The following is a 22286-nucleotide window of genomic DNA, read 5'->3' on the forward strand; positions in this document are numbered from 1 at the left end:
AAGCGTAGCTGATACTTCGGTTACAGAAAGTTCTCTGGTTTTTCCTGTTTTTGCAGCTGCTTTCGCCAACAAGGTGGCAACACTGACACTAAGCAACAACACCAGCAACCCTGCTGCAACAGCAAAAACATGTGGCAAGAATACACCAACAACCGGCAGTAATTTGGACACCTTGTCTATGTGTGTTTGCTTAGGCTGGCGATAAAAAACGGGGAAAGTCGGGGGAAAGCGGGTCTAACGGGCAATGAACATCTAGCAAGGGGTTAAATGCAAACATGAGAGTCTAGACTCTATTCGGACGCAAGAAAAAAAAAAAAAATATTATTCAATATTTAATTTCTAATTATAAGCTCAATATTTCCCTATGTTAGTCCCTCGATTTATTCCTCACAGAAAATGATTTACTTAAGAAAGTTGCGTGCGGAACTCTTGTCTAAGTTGCTAATATAATATATGTGATTTCCCTGTATTATAGGATTGGCATAAATATCAAATTCCTGAACCGTTCTCATTTGAACTTAAGCCACTTACTCCCAAATGAATTTTATTTTTGTCAATCAACGAATCAAAAAGTACCCTTTGTCCTTCCCAATCAAGTTTGCCAACTATTTAACGCTCACCAATTAAAGCCACACAAAAATGGAAGGCTTAATGATGGCCTTTGTTTTCATCACTCTCCATAGCCAGTCATTCGGCCATTCAGTCAGTCGTTGGTCTATCTGCTGTCTTTATATGTATTATTGCGGATATGTATATCTGGCCCTGTGGGGCTTCCGCCAGTACTGCTGATTTTATACATTCAAATTAGTTCGCTTTGCACGAGTGGCCCCCGAATGAGAGAGCGTACTGCTGTGATATTTCCCGACCACGGCTGACTGGCCAGGCAACCAAGCAACCCAGCAACCTGTCGGGACACTGCACAACCCGGCCAATACCACTGCAGCATATATACATACATATATATACATATATATAGATAGAGGGGGGCTATCAAGTTGCCTGTGAAGTGCTTATCCTCAAATCAGTGACACTTGAGTGTGCAGCCCAAGTGACTGACCAAGTGGGCGACTGACTGACTGCTGGAGGACCAGAGCTGTCATCTTGGCTTCTTTTCCTTTACAAGTTAATATTAGGTTATATACAATAATTTGATATTCGGTATAAACAGTTTTTGTTGTAAATATCTGAGGCGTATACTGCCATGAACTTCTCCATTCGAAGTGGAATAAGCTGCTATGATCTGTTACTCCTTTGAGGGAAACCCGCCAACACTGAGCGGCAACCAAACAAAAGTGCGAAGACTTCGTTTCATTTATTTACTTTGCCCTTCGACCGCCACCTGCCATTTGAATCTGAAACTGGCCAACAATTTGAGTGTTGTTTGTGTCCCTGATTGAGTAGCTAAGTAAACTTTTGACTTTTATTTCATTTAAGGGGCTTATGACTGTAGGGGATAATTGTGAAATGGCTTAATAGTGTGATTTAAAAATAATAACTACACAATAATAAGATAAGTTAATGTAAAATATCCCTTCAGAAACTAGCAAATTAGTCAGACTAACCCGATAAGCAGAAAAAACTTGTCTACTCCACAAAATGGCCAATAAATTAGCGCAAGTAATTTGCGCAATTAACTAAAAACAGTTAAAACCGCTATTTATTTGTTTAGCGAAAATCGCCCTATGCAGCAGCGCGAATGCAATGAATTGGCAATAAATTTTCGGTGCTCGGTTCGAAAAGTCGGGAGTGGGGCGAAACTTTCTCAAACCCCTTCACTTTATTTTATTCGATTGTGTGGGTGTGTTGGCAGAGTCAACTAATTTATGTTTTAACACACTCGCACATGCAAATTAGCACACGCACAAAATGAATGCAAATATTGGGTTCCAAGGGGGCTGAAGCCGCCATAATGAGCTCAAGTTGGGCAAATGGTGAATGGGTGAATTGGTCTGAGGTTTTCGGGCCTTCTTTGCGGTTCATCTGGCAACAACTGTTGACAAAATGAAATCAATAAATTTAGCGCAAATCAATTAAAATACCCCAGCCAGATTGAATTAGAGTGCTGGGTGCTTTTGGTCTTCTTCTTGTTGGCCAAACAAAAATATTTGTCGATTTGCGGTATTCACAAAATTAAATTTGTCACACACTCACCGGCAAGATGGAATGTCCGGATGAGTTTAGGGAATTTTGCCTCACTGTGTGAAATTTATTCAAATTTATTTATACGGCTTATTAAAATTATTGTAAGTCCTGCCATTTAATTAAAAGTCTAACTTTATTTGCAACCAGAAAAGCGGAGCAAACGTGACAGTTGAAAGTGGAATCAAATTTATAAAATCGAATTATGGCATGCATGGAAATTAAGCAGCTTTCGGGTTAAGGCCCAATAAGAAGAATAAACCCATAAATCATTCAAATACCAATCTAACTGCATTTAAGGAAATTGTGTTTTATCTTAAGTGGAGCTTTGCCATTTATAAAGAATAGAACGAATTAAGACAAAGGAGCTTAGTTAACACATTTATTTCGAAATAGTTTCCTTTTTAATTGCGTTTTACAGTCTTACAGCATACATTTTGCTTGTAAATAAATCCAAATAATAGAGCAGCTTTAATCTTAGTAGACTTTCCGTTCCTAATCCAATTTAATTTCTAGGGCCCACACACTCAAAATACTGGGAACGCAAATAACTTAAAGTAGGCAAACGTGGAGAGATACACACGAACATAGCCAGAATAGGTCATTACCAAAATTTTGCAAAAATATTTTCGAAACGACTGCTGTTCGGTCATTCTCAAATATTTGCCACGGAAAACCGGATAATCGGACAGTTCGAGAAGTGCCCTGCGATAATTGTCAATGAGCATTTAAGCAGCATAGAAAAGCTACCCGAAAAATCGTCCGGCCGGAAGTCAAATGTAGATTCGGAAAACTATTCAAGCGTTAAGTGACCATGTTTAAGGACACCGCCACCGCATCGACCGGCGGACTCGCACGGGAACTGGGTGACGCCCCTTCGACCCCCGGCACCTACCCTCCGCCCACCTCCGGCGCCACGCCCCCCGTCGTCAGCCGCACGCTGGACCGACGCCTAAACCCCAACGCCCCCGTGTTCGTGCCCGACTTCAAGGCCAGCCAGGTGGCCAAAAAGCTATTTGATGAGTGTAAGTGATGAAATTTGCAAGGGCTCGCTAATACTTTAAAGGTAGGGTAGCAAATGAGCGTATATAAGAGTTCACAATTTTAAATGCAATTTATTCTTTAAATCACCTACACAATACGCTTCTAAGCAAATGTCCCAGTTTCCTATATATTTGATATGAACAATTTGCTTTTAGTGTCTTCGTACACCCGGTGGAGTACGGCCTCCTCGGAGGACATATCCTACGGACCCCGTTACGAGTCCATCTGGCGTGAGGTCAGCCTACAGCAGCAGCAGCGTCTGCCCAATCCGGGCTTCGGTTACAGCCTGGATCCTGGCGAGGATGAGGTCGGCGAACTTGAGTTTGACGAGGTCCAGGCCATGAATATCGGAGCCGAGTCCTATGATCCCAAGCTACGAAGCACAGCAGTCAGTCAGGCAATGGTTGTTCCCGAAACCGTGGGAGATGTGGAGGAACCTTTAGACGAGGAAAAGAGGAATGGTTTTCAGAATCGCCATTCCGCCAGACCTGCCAGAAGGTGCTGTTCACTCATGTAGGACCCAAAAAATGGGGAATTCCATTTATTTTCCATTTCCTTACTCTCTAATAAATTTGGGAATTCCTTTCTTTAAAATGGGTGTCTATAAGGGATTTTCCTTTTCTAGGTAAATAAATACATTTTTTTCTGCATTGAAGTGGCTTTCAGCAGGAAGAATTAAATTCTACAGGTATTTTCCAACGGCGTTGCAATTAAGACGCTTTTCAGAACTTTCTAAATGCACTCCTTTCAAGCCCACTTACGGCTGACTGCGAGAAAGGAAGCTCCGTGGAGAAAAGGTCGACTATACCTATGACATAATTTATAGCCTACATTTTAGCGCCCTAAACGGGTTTGTTTTACTTTCCACGAATGCTCTTGCCTTTCTGCCTTCAGCTACTTTGTCCTGACTTTCTAATGATGTTGAATATGCATGAAAACTTTTGCCGCACGCAGAATTTTCTCCGAGGATGGCAGCTGAAAGCTTGATTCACCTGTCTATGGGTTGCATGGCTGCAGGACTGCCTTCAGATTTAAATAACACTGCGAATAATATTTTTTAAGCAACTCATTTTATAATTCTACATACATCTGCATAACATCTAAAACTTGGGAAACACCTTATTGGAACCTCTTAGGAAACAACTTAAACTCTTATTTAAGCATAGCATTTTTCTTTTAAAGCTAAAATACTTTCTCCGACTGCACACTTTTGCATTGTCTGTTAAGCAAAGTGGCGACAACTTTCCATTTTTTCGCTTCTTGATTATTTCAGTTTTACCCATTTTTTGGATAAGGAAGGGAATCTCATAAGGGGTTTGGGTGCTGGAGTGTGTGTCTAGTAATGAGAAAACTTTCGTGTCCTTGCGATGTCTCATTTAGAGCTGTCCGGACCCTGATGCCTGATGTCCTGAGCCAAGGATAACGCAGCTGCCCACGACTTTTGAATGATAGGCGCGGCGAAAAGGAGACGCAGTGCAGTGCAGTCCCATCTGCCGCTGCACAAATGCTTGGTGGAAACAATTACCAACTCGTATGCAAAAGTGCCAAATTGCCAATGGAGCTTCTCCATGGGCGAAACTTTCACGCCGCTCAATGTCAGCGGGACATGTGAGCAAAAGGAGTCGAAAGGAGGTGCCAGGCCATACACCTGGGCCCCCAATTTTTGGTCCTTTGGCAAGGATTCGCCTGGCAATTTTGTGCCAATTTTCTGCGCCTTCTGTTTGTTTATGAAACAAGTCACGTAAGCGACGAGACCCGTCCGCTCCTTTTGCCCTTTTGGGGGGCGTTGAACTGGCAGCTGGCTAAGTGGGCGTGCCATCACCTTGTTTTTACCACTATTACTCTCCCCGTTGTTGTTGTTTCGTCCTGCGGCGATTGTCATTGGAATCGAGAATTCAGCAATTGGCAAACGTCACGAAAGCGGCTAAAAGTTTTCACGATCTTTCGCGCCCTTTCGCCTGATTGTTGATTTGGCAATCTTTTGTTTTAGCCCGTTTTCGACTGCAACTTTGTCCTTATTCCGAGCCGTTTTGTTGGCTTGTTTTGGGTCGCTGTTTATTGCATAAAATTTATGTCCGTATATTGTGCAATTGAAAAAGTTTGTCACATTTCTGTGATTTTCCGCCTTTATCGTCAGTAGGACAGTACGTGTCGGAAATGTATGTATCATTTGCATTTCTTTCTATATATTATATTTTAATACCAATTACATTATAGTATAATAACATTTGTTATTTTAACAAACTATAGATCTGTATCAAAACGACTTTCCAACTACGAAACGCACGGTATGTGACTCTAAAAAAATGTTAAAATCAGGAGCAACCAAAGCCGCAGGCATAAACCATTATTTATGCATCGATTTCAAATCACCAAAACAAAACAGAACGGATTGGGCCAGAAAAAGAAGGTCCCAAATAAACACAATGGCAATCGGAAGGCGGCAAATAAATAGACAACACAGGAATACGGGCAAACAATGCCTGCAATAAATATTCACACATGTGTGCAGTGCACACAGTCGGGTTGTCTTTATGCACCTATAAATAAATTCATTTTGTGATATTTATGCCACGATATGGCAACGGCTAAAATGGCAATCAGTTCAATGACCAACAAAAGTTTGTCTTGTCTTGCAGTTTTTAGTATTGGCTAAGTATCCTGTCTGATTTTCAGTTCGCAGGTATCTTAGGCAATTTGATTTGTATTAATATTTTAAAATTTTGTATTGGATAAACTACTTGTTAGTTACTCATTGATCTACTCAATCAGATCTCAATTCTACAATTTTAAATTGTACCTATATCTACTACAAAAAAATAAGGTAACCATATTAATCGATCGATTTAAAGTAGATTACATTTTTACTATTAGTAAACTATTTACCATGTCTAATACAAATTTTAGGCTTACGGGTCCCACAAGCCCAACAGAATTTGCAGGATACTTTTCCTGTCCGCTTTCAAAGGGACTTTTCCCTCGGTCCTTTTTCACTTTTGCCACTCTACTCCTTTATCCACCTCTCTCTTTTAGTTGGCAGCACTTTTAGTTAAATTGAGCAACAAACACGTTTGGCAATAAAAATGATTCCACTTCCAGTTGCTGCTGCCACGCCCCTTTGCCTCCCATGAGGACTTCCACCCACCCACTCCTACCTTCAAACATCTCCGGTTTGGAGTCCGTTTCGAAAAATGCAAGCCGCAATGCGCTGGCAGTGGAGTTTTGCACATTCTAACAGATTTATTTCACTCGAAATAGTTTCATTTTAGTTGCATTATTGTTATTGTTTGTTCGTTGTTGCTTTTACTGCTTTCACTGCTGTTATTGCTATTGTTGTTGCCGCTTGCCAGAGTGACTGCGGAAAGTTTTTCTATTATTTTCAAATTTAACTTTGCCATTTGTTTGAATTTCATGGATACACGTACGGACAGCTGAAGTCGAGAGAATAGAGCTCAAAAGTAGGGTTAACAATGTAAAGAACTCAGCTCTTCACTTTTCATATTTGTGTTACATTTTTACCTTAAATGGTTACAAAGATAAAGAAACCGTTTTTTTAAGAAGTTATTGCAGTTTCCCAGCTGCTTTACACAAGATTATTTCAAAAAGACTTTGAAATTTATATGAAGAGTGCTCTTATTTGTTTCGAATCTGCTAAACGGATGGCCACATCTGTACATACTATGTGCTTGTGGTCTAGTTGGTGTGGATGTGCGTAAAGGGTTCCAGGCAGCGAGTTTCAGTATTTACCAAGTTTTTCCTATCGGGTGCGTTGCTCTCGGCTTTCCAATATGAAATATATTATCGATGTTCCCAACTTTTCTCAACTGTGCAATTTCCACTCAACTGTTCTCAGTTTTCTACTTTTCACTTCGCATACACATGCACACATACTTTACTGCGTTGGCGAGCTGACATTTCAGAATTTTGGCAACAGGTTGACAGACCAAAATATATTGTAATAGTGGATGCATACGAAAGCTGTACTGATATTTTCCAAATACCAATAAAAACGCAAAGTGATATTTATCTGTGAAACTTTGAGGAGACCAACATTGTAACTAACTATTGTAATAGTTAATGCATACGAAAGCTTATCTGTTGTATTCCAAATACCAATAAAAATTCAAAATAATGTAATACGTAACTCTGAAGCTTTACCAAGACATTTAAGACCATATAGAGAATATATATTCTTGATCAGTATGAACAGCGGAGTTTGTCCATCTGTCCGCTAATACTTCTATCTGTCCGTCCGTTTTATCCCTACGTAAAATAACATAAAATTCCGAATAACATTTATTATTTCCCATTAAATAAGTCAAAAAGGCCTATATTTCACAACCCTACTTCTCTGGGCAATATATCAAATAGAGTTCCACCAAATCTACCTGCATTCTCCGATATACTCCCTTGACCAATGGTTAAACCCCTTTCCGGCTGAAATGTGATAAATTGAAATGACATCCAGTTGCAAAGCAGGAACGCATTGCGCAGCATTTTTAAGCCGTTTGCTGATGGGGTGCACGTGTCCCCTTTCTGGCCTAAATCGGGGTCAAAAGTCGTGCCTTTCCGAGCAAAACTTATTTATAGTGCCCCGCGCAATGGCGACGCAATTTATCGTCATTAGTGCGAGCCACAAACGAAATTCTCACTTGAAAATTTCACGAGCTAAAATGAAATGCCTGCGGTCGTCAGCGGCTTGTTCGACTCGGTTCGGTTCGGCATGGTTTGTCCTCGTTCTTTGTTAATCAAAGTACACTGAATGCAAATAAATTAACACTTATTTCATTTACCCATTGAAGTGGGCCCGGAATATCAAAAACAAGACCATACGTACAGCGACAAATACCTTTTACTATATGTTTCAATATTGTTTTGAAGTTCCGAAAATCTTTGTCGAGTGCATTGCATTAAAACTTAAATAGGTTGGAAAAAAATCTTGTTCTTCATTAACCAAAAAAGAATACACTATGAACCCTCATTCTGTATTTTCCAGTGTAGAGAGCAGGATAAGGAGACGACAACGGTAATGATGATTACCGACGGTTTTAAATCATTCGCTAATTATTGCAATTGTTGCTCTCCTTCGGTGTCCTGCCCCGTTGTCCTGCTCCTGTTTCTCCTTTTAATATCCTCAAGGCCCGACACCGCTGATGACGTTCTTAGCGAATAATTGATGATGGGCAGGCGACTCACACTGGCAATCAAACACCCAAAGAGTTGATTCGCTTTTTGAGAAATTCAAGTGACCGCAAAACAAACAATTTCCCGGTGAGAAAAAAAGAAAATCACCCGCCAGGATCGCGGAGAGCTTAACCACTGCACTTTACCCGTACATTTGCGAATCCCCACAGCAATCAACCTAATTTATTACGACTCCCCTAAACCCAGTGAAACTCGAACCGCAGCCAATGACTGTCATTCATCTATGAATGTTAATAATTTCCACTGCCGTTTGGCGAGATGCGAAATTCAACAACCACACCATTGCATTGCATTTCATTTGGCTGTGAGTTTTGTGGCTGCAGCCCTGGCATTCACTCTGCGGTTTTTATTTCCTCGGTTGCTTTGAAGCCCTTGAGTCAGACAAAAAAATATTTTAAATTAGCCATATTTTATTTCAGTCGCGGTTCCATAATTTGAGAGGGCATAATTTGCTATTGAACGCATCGACATGAAGTGGCTGAAATTGTGGCAGACTGATACTCGAAACTTATTTATCGCGAAGGACACTAGCGTTAGAATTCGTATTAAGAATTAATTAACTAGTCAGATAATGATGCATGTTGTTATGGGACTTTTTTTTTAAAATAAGTTGCCAGTTTTTGGCCTTCTTATGGCTTTTATGGGTCTTGATTGTACCATTTATTCTCTAATTAACATTAGCCCCATATCTGGAAATATCGGAAGCTCAGTTATTTGTAAGCCTGTTCGGAATACAGCTCAGATTGACTTCGTCCCAATGCATGTATGAGAGAATCCCCCTTTCCGCAGTGTAAGGACCGCACGTGCTGTTAGTCCACCCCTCCGGCAGCCCTCAGCCACGCCCACCACCCACTCCGCCCACCTGCTGAAGCGAGCTAATGCCCACCCATTTACACATACGTGAGCACAACCGACGGCCGGACAGACAAACAACTCATTTCGCTCAGTGAACTCAACAATAAGCATAAAAACATTCATCACTGATTCACTACGTGAGCTGGTTTGTCAATTATGACGGCCTAGGTGGATCGTCCCAGCAGAGATGTACCAGTATATGATTGGGGACGGGGAAGGGACTGTGGGGCTAGCTGATGGTGATGATGAATATACGAGTGCCACTGATTGAATATCAACGGCGGGGCACAAAAGGAATTCCTCATGCTTATGGGCTCCGCTTAACACTTTTGCGTCCTCGTTTCCGCCAGCAATTTTTCTCCGCTTCTTTCCATATTACAACATACTCGTTCACGAGTTTGTAAGTTCGTGTATCCCTCAGAGCATATTTTCTGCGCTAGTCAACTGTCAGATTTTCGTTGTGCCAGCATAAAATGTTAAAATAATGCCACTCAGACATAGACCGTTCTTCGTATCGTTTCGTTTCGTTTTGGTTTTGACTTCGGTTCAGGGCCCAGATCTCAAACCAGATCTCAAACCATATCCCATGCCATCGCACATCCACATCCACATTTCGAGGTCCCCACTCACCAGCTACATTATCTCCCATTTGTCGCATACAATCTGCTTGCCTTTTTTTTCTTTTATTTCCCCCTAGTTTTCCCTGCCTTTTTTCATCTGCAGTTGGTTGTTGTTGCCGTTAAAGCCATTTCCGGTGACAGTGTAATATTGTAATATGCTTATGTCTCTGTCGTCTGCCAGTCTGTGTCACCGTTTGGTAGCAAGTCGCCTGTAGATGCGGCTATAGATAGCTCCTTACACTTCCAGTGGCGAGTGCCCAGGAACGTCTATGTCTGCAAGCGGAAGGAGTCGAAAGTTATCTAGGAGTGTTTACTGAAGTAGGGAGGACGCACACCGAAAATGGTTTCCGAAAAAGTTGCTACCATCATTCTGCAATGATAGGCATGTGTATTGTTAATTCTGAATTATAAAATTTACTTTGAGTAACATGTTTTCAAACGAAATGGTGTAGCTCTATAAAAACCTTTCGACTAATAAACATAGATATATCATTGAAAATTGTAATCCAAATATTTCGTTCAGGGTATTCAATTATACGGTTAGTCGAACAAGATATGGTCCTTTGCACTTATTTTTGGGATCGACAACTTTGCATCGTCAGCAAATGAAAGTTGTGTAGCAAAGTTATTTATTGTTGCGCTGGCTGGGCTTGTGTTTTTGAGAAATCAATCAAATAAAATGCGACGACAACGGACCCGAAATACCCCTCAGCACCCCGTTTATTCCTATATGGGTACTGGGTGGTGGGTGGTGGGTGGATTTGATCAAATTAAAATGTCTTACTCCCCCACACAGGCACGCACACACTGAGACAGCGGAACCCATACAGATGCAGAGACATTGGCATTGCAATTTGAAGACAAGCAGTTGAAATGCATTTCGTGTTGCCTGTCTGCATCTGTATCTGTAACTGTGGCTCGTGCGGCACTCTATATGTATATGGTGTATGTATATAGTATGTATATAGGGGCATCTCCGTGGGCCACAGCCCCACCCATACACACCCAGTTACGTGCTAAGAATTTTAATTAACAGATAAATCAATAAGAAATATGGACGACGGCTGTCAGTGTAACTCTGTGAGAGTGGAGAAGAGGCATCGCATCGCCTCGCCTCGCTTCGCCAACTAAATAAACTTCTGACGCTGCCAGTCGTCTATGTCTATGTTTCCATTCCATTTCCCCGGCTTTCCCCTCACCGTTTTTCCACCCAGAAAAGCGCAAGTGCTAAGCCCGCACCCGGAAAATGGCCAACTGCAGAGAAATTAGAGAAAAAGGCCGTTAAAATTGCAGCTGCAGCAGCTGCAATGGCCACATTACCAGTCTGCGGCTTCTTGGCCTTGGGCTCAACATAAAGACTTGGCCAACAGCGAATATCTCCTACAGATGTCCCCAAAAAGGGCAGTAAACACTCTAGGAAATGTTTGGAAATGCGAAATACCTGGTAATACGTGGTATTTATTGCACGTGCTTACATGTGCTTACAGACAAAGGTTTGTTGGTTTTGCAATAACTTTTATAATATATATAAATCATATATTATATATATATATATATATATATATCATATAAAATTGCCTTTTTAAAACTTAAAGATCCTCAGATATTTACCTCTTGCCCTGTGCGAACATTTCTAACTTCATTATTTTATTTTCCGCGGATAGATCTCCGGAGAATGCTTACTGGCATTTGAGTCCCCAAGATGCCCTACTGAGTAGCGCATTTATGCCAGGAGAACCAGGCCTCCTCCAGAACTTTTCTACTCCTGGTTCTCCTGGCCGAGCAGTGCTTGGCATGGCAAATGCAGCTATAAATAGAATTACAGTCAAGAGCTTGATAACTTGCGAAAATGCACAAGGCGCACCAAGTCCTGGCTCTGGACTCGGAATACCCAGCTCAGGTGCGGAGAAATTTATTATTAAATGAACGAAATAAATGGCAAGGAAGTGAGCCTGAACTGGCTGTGGCCACGTATTAATGACGCTTTTAAGAGAGCGGGCCCGTTTTCTGAATTTAATGATGGAACGTGCCACAAGTCACGGCCAACGAGTCCCATTAGAGGCAGGCAGCCATCAAATATCTAACGTGTGCAACATTTTGTTCGCTTTGCAATAAAACAAATTTGACCCGGTCCAGCAAAACAATTCCGACAGGTAGCGACAAAGTTTAATTTGAATATAATAGAAAAACTTTTGCGGGGACCCAGAGGCTGGACAAAACCAAAAATCTAAACAAGGAATTCGGCATTGGCGGCTTAGAAGCGAATAGGAAAACATCTCCAAACGAATCCGCTAGCACACAATAAAAGTCTATAATATTAAAATAAATATTAACAAAGTGTGAATAATTGCGTAATTATTTTTTATGGAGCACATTTTAAGTACCTTTAACTTTATATGAGGTGCTTATAAATATTGGACATTAAAGACCTACATTTACTTAGAATTAAATTTGATATAATTTGAATTTGTAAGCATTTTGTTCAAGTATCCCATTGGAGAGCATCAACCTTAAAAGCAGCCCCAAAAATATAGCTGCGTTTCGTTCAGCATTCAGCGAAAATAGTTTTGAAGCCCCAAAATATATACGTATGCGAACTGATATAGTATGTATGTGTGTCAGAGACGTGTGCGAACTCTGGTATGGAAAATGTTTTATGGCATTCGTGATTGTTGTGTCATTAAGTTGAAATTGTGTAGGTGGTCACAGGACACGGACTTTGAGACGGACAGAAGGCAGGACATCGGCGATGGCCGGGGGCGGGGCACAATGGCTGACCCAACTTTATTTCTATTTCCAAGCGGCGGCGAAAACTTGTAATGAAAAAAGTGTCTGTGCGGCTCTAGTTTTATGGCCACACTTGTGCCATGGCTTTCCTCTCCTATCATTGTTATTATTATTATATTTTTATATAATTTATAAATGAACTTCATCGCTCACACTCATGTGATTTGTGTTTTAAAATGTACATATGTATCTTTCTTAAATATGTGTAGTTTTTATAAAATTATATATTTTTGTTAAATTAGAAATAGCAATTTTAACAAGTGTTATACAATAATCACACTTTGGTAATTTAGAATCATTATTATTTTTATGAAGGATATAGCAAATGGCAATAGACTGTACTCCATTTGTGCGTTCAATAATTTGTGTACAAATTATTTTCGTGTACAAACCGAGGTCCCTTTATGGCCATGAAAATGCCAGCCAGGCGAGAGGCCATGGCCATGGCTAAAAGAGACCCACGGCTACGGACTGGAAGTGGAAGTAGAATTCACCTTGTTTCTCCTTGGTTTTTCCGCTTTTTCGTCGAGTTCATTCATATTTCCCTGAGGACAATCGAGTGGGAGTGTGTGATGTGCTCTACAAGTTTTTGGTTGGGCATTTTCTCCTTGAAGTTTGGCTAAAATTCTAAACTGGGTTGCGGAACTTTTTTGTTATTTCGCTGGGCAAGCAGAGTTTTTTGTGGAGTTTATTTCTTCTTTGTTATGATTTTTACATAAACGCAAACGTAAATTTTTTATACTCACCTTCCTTCTACCAATTAAAAGCTAGTTTATTTCTGAAGTATTAAAGAAAGAATGAAAGTTTTTGCAATACCTATATTTTGTGACGCCAAAACTTTTTTCTGAAGTGTATTATATGTGGCAACCACTGTTTTTACATTTCACTTCCTGTGTTGTTCTTTTCGCTGGCTGGCATCTTTCTTCTTGGGCTTATTAAATATTCAAAGGCAACTTCAGAAGCTGGCGCCAATGCAACAAGCCAAAAATTTGTTTAATCTGAGATTTCGCAGCCCGCACATATTCACTCAGGTGATGCCCGCTGGCTGTGCGATTTATCTGCATATATATGTGCGCTTCCATATAATATAATTTCAATTTCTTTTCAATTTTGCGCCTAGCACTTCGCTATATTGTTTACGTGGCGTATGGCGTATGGCGTATGCCTTCTGTCTTCTGTCTTCTGCCTTCTATGTATACGAGTATGTCAGATATTTGCATACATTTTGCGGTGAATTTTGTTGTTGAGGGAAATTGCGCATACGCCGCGTTTTGTTTTCCATACCGCTGACACAGTTGCGAGTGGTAACCGCCCCCTTTTTTGATCCGCCTCCTCCGCAGCAAATCAATTTGGCCTGCATATTTGCATAATAAGCATAGGAGACCCAGTTTGTTTGTCACTCAGCCAGCCTGTCACTTGATCAATATGAGCATGGCGTGCTCATAAAACGATTGCCCCCCGTGATTCAGGCCGCCACCCCCCGTCCGTATTACTTGTTTTCTTGAGTCAGAAATTTGTGTCGCACAAATGTGGCCCGGGGTGTGATCGGGTCAAGGAGCTGTGACTTTAAGTGGCAAATCGCAAATGGCAAAATAGGGAAAATGTGAAATAGGGACAATCGGCATGCTGGTTAACCTTTGACAACCTGGTATGGCATAAACACCACGTGTCGCATACGAAAAACAACGCAATGTGCAGTAAATGTAGTGGAATAATGACTTTATTTCATCCGCTGATATTTCGTTTTTATGTGTGCTAGGGGTTACTTTTGCTACATGCTCCTTTTCAATAAACTTATTGGCAAGTGATTTCGTGGAACAATGGCCAAAAAACAAACACAGTTGCATATTTGTTTAACAAAAAACAAAGAAATGTAAATGTTATTCAGATGAATTCCGTAAAAAATGTCAAATTGGAATTTTATAAACAAAGGTATGTTCAACATCGGTATTTTATCTATTTTTTAGTTACTAGCTTTGCACTTTTGTAGCTATCTATTTTTTGTAGTCCACTCTGAAGGAGATTTTCTTTGTTTTTGTATTCTATCATCTGTTTTAGGCTCCAACAATCCAAGCACATTGGCTCAAGTGATTTTGATTATTGGCCACTTAACACTGTGGATCGCCAAGCAAGCCAAAAACAAAATCGATAAACAAATTGCCAAATTAGCACATTTCCGCAACAAGCCATAAGCAAAAAAAAACGAACACACCCCAAACAAATCGGTTTGGTGGGTCAAAGGGGACTTATGTATATATATTTGAAAGAGGTAGGAGAATGGGGCGGCAGAACAAACTGGGTGCTCGCCAGGCCATTCATCCGCTCAAACAAAGCCATCTATTCAGACGGTGTCATTCATGGCGACGTTGCTGCTGCCCAATCGTGCGATGAGCATCTCTGGTCATTCATCTTGAGCCGCCGTTGTCAATCCCCCCGGAAGCCTTTCCTCCCCCCAAAACTCAGATCCATTCCCGATGCTTGTGTTGGCAAGATAAATGGCTTACAGATTATGATCAATTTGTAGCGAAGCCAGACCGAGAGGCCGAAACAAGGACAAGGATATCCACATATCACATGCCCAATGGCCTTGATGGCCACGCCTCTGCTTGGGGGCGGAGGCATCTGCTTATGACAACTTAAGTATGATCTAAACTAAAAACCAAGGAACACCATGATATATGGTCGCAAATTGACTGCAGATTGGCACTTGTCTCACGGGGCGTATGAGTAATGCAAATACAATAACTGCGAATAAATGTAGACAAAAACAGAGAATAGGAAAACATTCATTTTAGAATTTAAGCTTCAAGTCGAATTGACAATGGGATAGCTGATTGGTTTGCCCAACGTGACGTATACGTAATTTAAAACTTAAACTAGTGAAAAATTCTGCGAATTGGGGTAAGTTGTTGAATTTTTGGAATGTTACACTTAAAAGAAAAAGTTAAGCGCACTAGTCACCAGAATCCTACGACCTTTAACCATTTGACCCTTATCAAACTGATTTGTGCTTGTTTTATATCTGCGTGAAAGCTGCAATCCCGTTTTGGTCATTCGCGTAGTTTCGGATTCTTTCTAAGCCGAAACAACAAGGTGTTTAATCTAGACAAATCCATTTACCTAAAGCAGCGCCATGACAGGTACACAGTTGCCCATCGAACGCAAACGGGGGTGCGAAATAGAGGCGGGAAGGTAAATATTTATTTGAGCTTTTATTGCAGACCCCACTCTAGGGGCTTTGACTCGGGGCTTCGAAGCCCACGCTGCGTTTACTGCACACACACGCAATGCGGGCGACCTCGCTGCACTGCAAAAAATGTCAAGGCAAAACATGCAGCCAAACATATCTTGAGATTTTGGGGCAAAGACGTAGAGTTGATCATGTATTATTATTACAACAAAAGAATATTACATTGCTAGCGATATTCGAAATAACAGATTTAAAAAACCAAGAAACATAAGAAAAATGTAAGCGCATTTCCCTGATATTTGCTAATTTTCTCGAGTTCTTCTATGGATTTTTCAAAGTGTTTCTGCGTGGTTTTTACTGCTGCAATCGTTGATAAGGGAACAAAAGCAGTGCTGTCGATCTTGCGCGCTCCCTGTTGTTGTTATGCGTGTTAATTCCCTTTGATAAAATAATGCCTGGGATAACCTTTAAATGGTTTTCGATGTGTGCCCGCATGCCAAATCCTTTTTCCTTTCCATTCCTCTCTTTTTGTGTGCGACTCCTACGCAATTAAGCTTTATTTATTCTTGGCCGCAGCAATTGATTGCTGTGCCAAGCAATAAATGTATAAATAAATATTTTGTGGACTGTGCACCAACCACCCAATGCGGAATATCCAGGAAATCCATCAACCTTAACGAAATCAAAGACGTCCGCCTTAAGTTATATCAAATCTTTCCCTTCATTTTCGCTTAGAAGCAGCATTTTGGCCAACACTAATTGGTGCCTGCCATCCAAATACGCACGCATTCTGTAAGCCCCCTTCTAGGCAGAAACCGAGGTCATGGGTTTAGAGTGGGTTCAGAGAGCATTGGGCAAACATGACAAAGTGTTAATGCCAAGGTTTACACAGCAGTGGTGCCAAGAAATGGCTAAGACGAATTTGGCAGATAGTTTACTGAACATATAAGTAAATATACAAGAAATAGCCGAGACTAAATTGTGGGTCAGTTTATAAAAGTGATTCCTTTTTTTGGAAGTTATTTGAGTGATAGCTCAGACCAAAACATACACTGAGTATTTAAATGAATGTTATCTGAAATTAAATGCATTCACTCTGCATATTTGGCTATAAATGGCCCCGAACCTGGCTAGAAAGCGCCCAAATGTACCACACTGGTGGCACACCGTAAGGAGAGCAACTTGCAAGTGGCAGCTCAGCCAGGAGTCAGGACAGGTGTGTGGCATGCGGCATTTGCAGGCAGGTGAAAGTGTGGCAGGTGGGCAGGTGGCATTTCGCCAGCTCAACTTGCTTAACGAGGTTAGTTGCGTGTGAGCGAACGCAAAAGCAAACGCGAACGGGAACGGGAACGCGCTTCAGACAAATTAAAAAGAAAAATTCTTGAAGAAAAATAACGCAAAAACTAAAAGCGTTAGATGAGTAAAATAGCTACTAAAAATGTAGGAATTTATGGGGGAATGCAAAAGCTTAAAATATGCGTGCGGGAATGTTTGAACATTGTTAAATGTTGAAGTGCACGCGGCTAAAAACTTTTCCCTGTTGATAGAGTTTTTAAAAGCCGACGGATACGGATTAAGAATTTGGTATTGTTCTGGGTATATAACATTTTTGTTAGTTATCAAAAATTAGCTCAGCCACTTACATTTAAGCCTCAGTGTTTGCCTCTTTCTGCAGACTGCATAAGCTGAGCTAAGAAAGTTCAAGCGTATCATATATTCAAATAATCCCTTGAATGCCCACAACCCCAAAGGCAAAGTTTTCATTTATATTTTGGACACCGCAAATGCGTGACATCAAGCCCAACTGATTAACCCGTAACAAAAGTCCTTGAGCGCCCTTGCACGGACACATGGGAAAAGTCCACACACTGGGAAAATCTGCATATGCAAAAAGCTGCAGAACACAGAAACAGGGGCAAAGAAAAGGATGGAGATAAGCTACAATTGAATAGCGGACAGACAGAAAGGGAAAACAAGCTGTGCAGATCATAAAAAATACTTAAATTCGAATTATTGCACTCGTTGTCTGTCTAAGCCAAAACGAGCTCGGAAAACCTCAAGCGCTTGCTCGCTTTTCCACGAATTTTCTTCTTTCACTTTCCTTCTGCTCTTTTGCGGGTGTTTCTGGCAAGCGCCTTAATGCTAAGCAATTTGCGTTAAATGCGAAAGAGATTAAAACAATGTTGCATTTCTAATTGTTTTAAGCAACGACGATGGCGATGAGAAGGATGATGGTAATGGGGGCTGAGAGGATGGCGATAAGAACGCTGGCACACATGGCGTATGCGCATCGCAATCGCAGTTTAAGTATTTGGTATTTATTGCATGGGTAAGGACGATAAGAAAGGGAAATCCTTATCGACTGAAAGATATCCTGTACTCTTAATCACACAATTTAGTTCTGTTATAAATATAGTTATTATTTAATAATATATTGTTATTCTTTGCGTTTTGTTATTAATGGGAACTTCTTCATAAGCGAATTGTATTAAGTGCACCCATAGAAACGAGAAGTAAACACGAAGAAAGACTTAAACTCAGGGCTTCATTTGCAAGGCTTAAACTTGAAAATTGCAATTATGAGAATACCAAACACAATCAGCCCTGCCGTCATCGGATTTTCCCGACTTCAATATACTCGATTTAAGAGTCGAAAAGTGGCGCAAAGTGCAGCCAGAACACAAGTGTCCCCAATCAGGCGCCTCGTCCAACTTGCAGCGCAAAAGTTCAGCTAATTCCCCATCGTAATTGAAACCATTTCAATGTTAATTAAATCTACTCTGGCTTTCCCTATCTTTCCCTTTTTTATCTCGCAGCGGCCCCCTTTTTCTATAGAGAACCTGCAACCTTAAAAGCATTTCAAGTGTGGCTGAAGAGGCGAAATATTTACGGCGAGGCGAGGCGAGGCGAGGCTGACTAATGAAGGGTTTTCCATTGGTCCTTTGGGATATCGTGTAGTCCAGGTGGCTAATCTACAACGTTAACAGCAGCGTAGCACAAGTTCTATTATTTTATACTGTTTAATGAAAATAGTGAATTTTGTGAAATATTCAAACTCTTTTCTCAATTCCTCAAGGGTTTTGACAGTATGGTTTCAATTCTTTACCTATATATGTAATGGGGATAGGACTATTTACACAGGTGAAACCCAACTTATTACACATAAGTCCTCGAATTGTAAAGCAAAGCTCACAGTGCCTATTCATCATTATCCTCATATTTGTCATCCAAATGCTCATGCTGCTTTGCGTAATTAGCATCAAACTAACGCTAGAGTGAGGTCAACCATTAGACCAAATGTATTACACCCCAAAAATTTAAATTAAATACCCTTAACCATATATCCATATGAATATGTGGAATGCACTTAACAGTTGGTGACCGCATCATTTCAAATTTGCTCGATAACATTTTGACCACAAATTTATGAATGACTTTGGCTTTTGGGTTACGAATGGGCGATGCATAATGAACAAGCCGAATTAATAGAACCAATTTATGTTTTCATTGCATTGTCTAAGGAAATCAACATAAATGAGCTAATTACTAAGCAGGCGAACGATGTGTTCACATCGTCCTTGTGTCCTCACGAACTCCTTTGATTGAGTCAACCATCAATGTGTGGTTGGCTGCGCAGGCAGGACAATCTCAGGACAAACAATCAGCCCAAAAGTCCCTCTCACCTCACAGATTGCCACATTGACGAGGACCTACTGCATTTGACAAAATGTGTATTGTTTTGACGACATTTTAATTAAGCAAACCGCTAGAGTCGATCCGAAAGCCCCAAGATTTTAGGCCAAAACCCGAGCAGTCCAAAAGGAATATGCAATCTGAATTCGGGGTTCACCCAGTGAGTGTGGTCTGGGTTTGAGTTATCTGCGGAATTCTGGTGTTTGACAATTATGCATAAGGTGATAATTAGGATAAGCTGAAGGCATGTTTTGGTTGCAGCCTTAAATAATCAAATATTATTGTTGCAATATTATAATTCATCCGTGTTCGGAAATACTTATGAAATAAACTTAATATTCTATAGTGGAAATACAAAAATAATTAATACTGTCAAAAACACAATCCGCTTATTAGTTGAATAACTCCAGACAGTATAAAAACCGACATAAGTCTGAACTACCATTTAAAATTATTTTTCCTGGCGAATTGGCAAAAAAATATATACAACAAAAGCATGCAAACTTCATCAATTACAGAAATTTTCTTCAATTAGCAAAAACTTAATAATGGAGCAATTTGCCAAAACTGGTTTATAATTTGTTTGATGGTGAACTTCGTTGCTGTTCTCATTTTCCCCGCATGCATTCGTGTGTGATAAATGAATTTGAAATTTTACAAGAGGGCGCCAGGAAAGTTTCGCAATTGGTCAGTCAAAAGAAAAACTAGGAGAAACAGAGCGTAGCAAGTTGAAACCAAAATAATGCGGTTTTGTGGCCAAAAATCAAAGGAATATGCCAAGCTTAAATTCAGCAAGCAAACAAAATGTATTCAAATATAATACATTGCGGCCAGCAGTGAAAGCCGTAAAACTTACAGCTCTCAAAAGTCAGAAATGGGATGTCCGAGTCAGACACAAAATCAGAATCGGTTTTCGGCTAATAGTCAAAGAAAATTAAATTTACAGCTTGACTCGCCACACAGCACAGTTAAAGTTTTTCTAACAATTTTTTCCTCCTCGTCCTGATGAAATTCCATTGCGCCTGCATGGAAAATCCTTGTATTATTAGCGCGGTAAGCCCGAAATGTAAAAGAGCTTTCCAAAGCTATTTTGTACCTTGGCATTTTTCGTATTTCGCTGATAAATGAGTAAGAGAAAGAAAAGGCTCTTCGATTTGTATTAAATAAGAAATTTGATAAAACACTACCGGTAAATAGAAATATACTTGAACATAGCTTTGCGGAAATTATGTAAATTAGCCTTTTTTGAATTAAATAGCCTTTTTTATTTAAATATAAATACTGTTAATGAGACATTGCATATAAATATTTGACGTATTTCATAATGATCAATTGACTCCTGTGCGAGCCGCAGTTAATTTCTTTTCCCAATTGTACTTAATACAACGCATTTCCATTTCCTTCGACCTGTCATCGCACTCAGGAAACTTCGCAAGGTCGCCAGCATTTCTCCGCCTATTTGCACAGGGATAATTGCATTTAATTTTGAATACGAATCGATTAAACGAACGAGCGAATCAAGGAAGCCAATCATAATTGGTGGTTATCAGAGCGAGACGAGCGGCAAAATGTGGACTTTCTCCTCTTATTGTTTCCCTTTCTTTTGCCTCCTCCACCTTTTTCTTTTCCAGCTGCATGTCCTTGATGGTTGGCCTCCTCCAATTGTCCCTGTTGTCGCCGACAATGCTGTCCGTGCCACCGATGATGATGATTGGTCCTGTAGGGATGTTATAATCTGAACCATTGGAATATCTCTGTCATTCTGTTGATTTACACATTTGCTTATTGTTTGTGCTCAGATTTTCACATTTATATGGCAGGGCAACTATGTGAATGCATTTTCAATAATTTATGTGAGGCCAAGGACGATCCACACATTTTTTCCCATACAAAAGACGAAAAGAACTGACGAGGAAGAAATGGATAAATGTTATGAAAATTGCATTACAATAATTAGAAAGTGCCTATTAAAGTACTATGTGGAAAATGGTAGAAAAATATTGTTGCTGAAATTCTTCTATGAATAATGAATATCTATTTAAATATTGATTAAAGGTTATTACAGACCAAGTTGTCGAATAATTATCCGTAAAAATGTAAAAAATGATTTCTTTGGACTTACTATTGTTCTTGAACTGCATTCTTTAAAAAATTAGTCTCGATCCTAGGAAATTCCAGTCCCTGAAAGCCAATGTCTATATCTTTTGCCTCTTTCGTTCCACTATCTCTCTAGTTCATGAGTTCAGACATTTCAGCAATGTCCATCAGTCGATTAGGTTGTCGCACTTGGCTGACTGCGTTCCCAGTTCCTTTTTTTTGAGCGGCTCCTTTGCTTTCCGCTACCACAGTTCTGTGGGATAACCCAAGGATAAGTTAAACTTATTGTTACCCCTGCAAAAAAAGAAGAGCGAAATAAACTTTTGACAGTTTTCATTGGACTGACACTGCTGCTGTTCCTCCCGGAAAGTTTTTGCCCTGTTTCGGCGTTTGACTGGTTGAATTGAACCTTTGAGCCATTTTCCTTTCCCACACGCGCCAATATAAATGTTGATTCAGTGGATAAGTTGGGGGCCGCAAAACTTTGCCACATGCCACACTTCGGCACAAAAAACGGGATCACAAAAAGGTACAACAACAGTAGGGCAAACCAAAAGTTATAATTCACTTATAAGCGTAGCTGACCCACAAATATGTATCGATTGCTTATCGGTCTGTGAAATAGTTTCTGTGCCAAAGTTGTTGCGCTAGGTAAA

The 22286-nt window shown here is 40.3% G+C and overlaps 1 protein-coding gene across 1 annotated transcript; it reads left to right on the forward strand.

The window, feature by feature from the left end:
- The first annotated feature begins 2635 nt into the window (after positions 1-2635).
- Positions 2636-3777, forward strand: LOC120445500. The gene is made up of 2 exons (XM_039625948.2): positions 2636-3164; positions 3339-3777. Exons 1-2 carry the CDS (start codon positions 2954-2956, stop codon positions 3698-3700), a joined length of 573 nt encoding a protein of 190 aa, XP_039481882.1. The 5' UTR covers positions 2636-2953; the 3' UTR covers positions 3701-3777.
- Positions 3778-22286: the final 18509 nt, after the last annotated feature.

Source organism: Drosophila santomea, chromosome 2R (assembly GCF_016746245.2).
Source record: "Drosophila santomea strain STO CAGO 1482 chromosome 2R, Prin_Dsan_1.1, whole genome shotgun sequence".
Lineage (NCBI taxonomy): Eukaryota > Metazoa > Arthropoda > Insecta > Diptera > Drosophilidae > Drosophila > Drosophila santomea.

Bases quoted from the DNA above. Each gene is read 5' to 3' on its own strand.
- LOC120445500 (XM_039625948.2), top strand. From the start codon at position 2,954: ATGTTTAAGGACACCGCCACCGCATCGACCGGCGGACTCGCACGGGAA. The intron at 3,165-3,338 runs GTAAGTGATGAA...ATTTGCTTTTAG, and splicing joins CAAAAAGCTATTTGATGAGT to TGTCTTCGTACACCCGGTGG.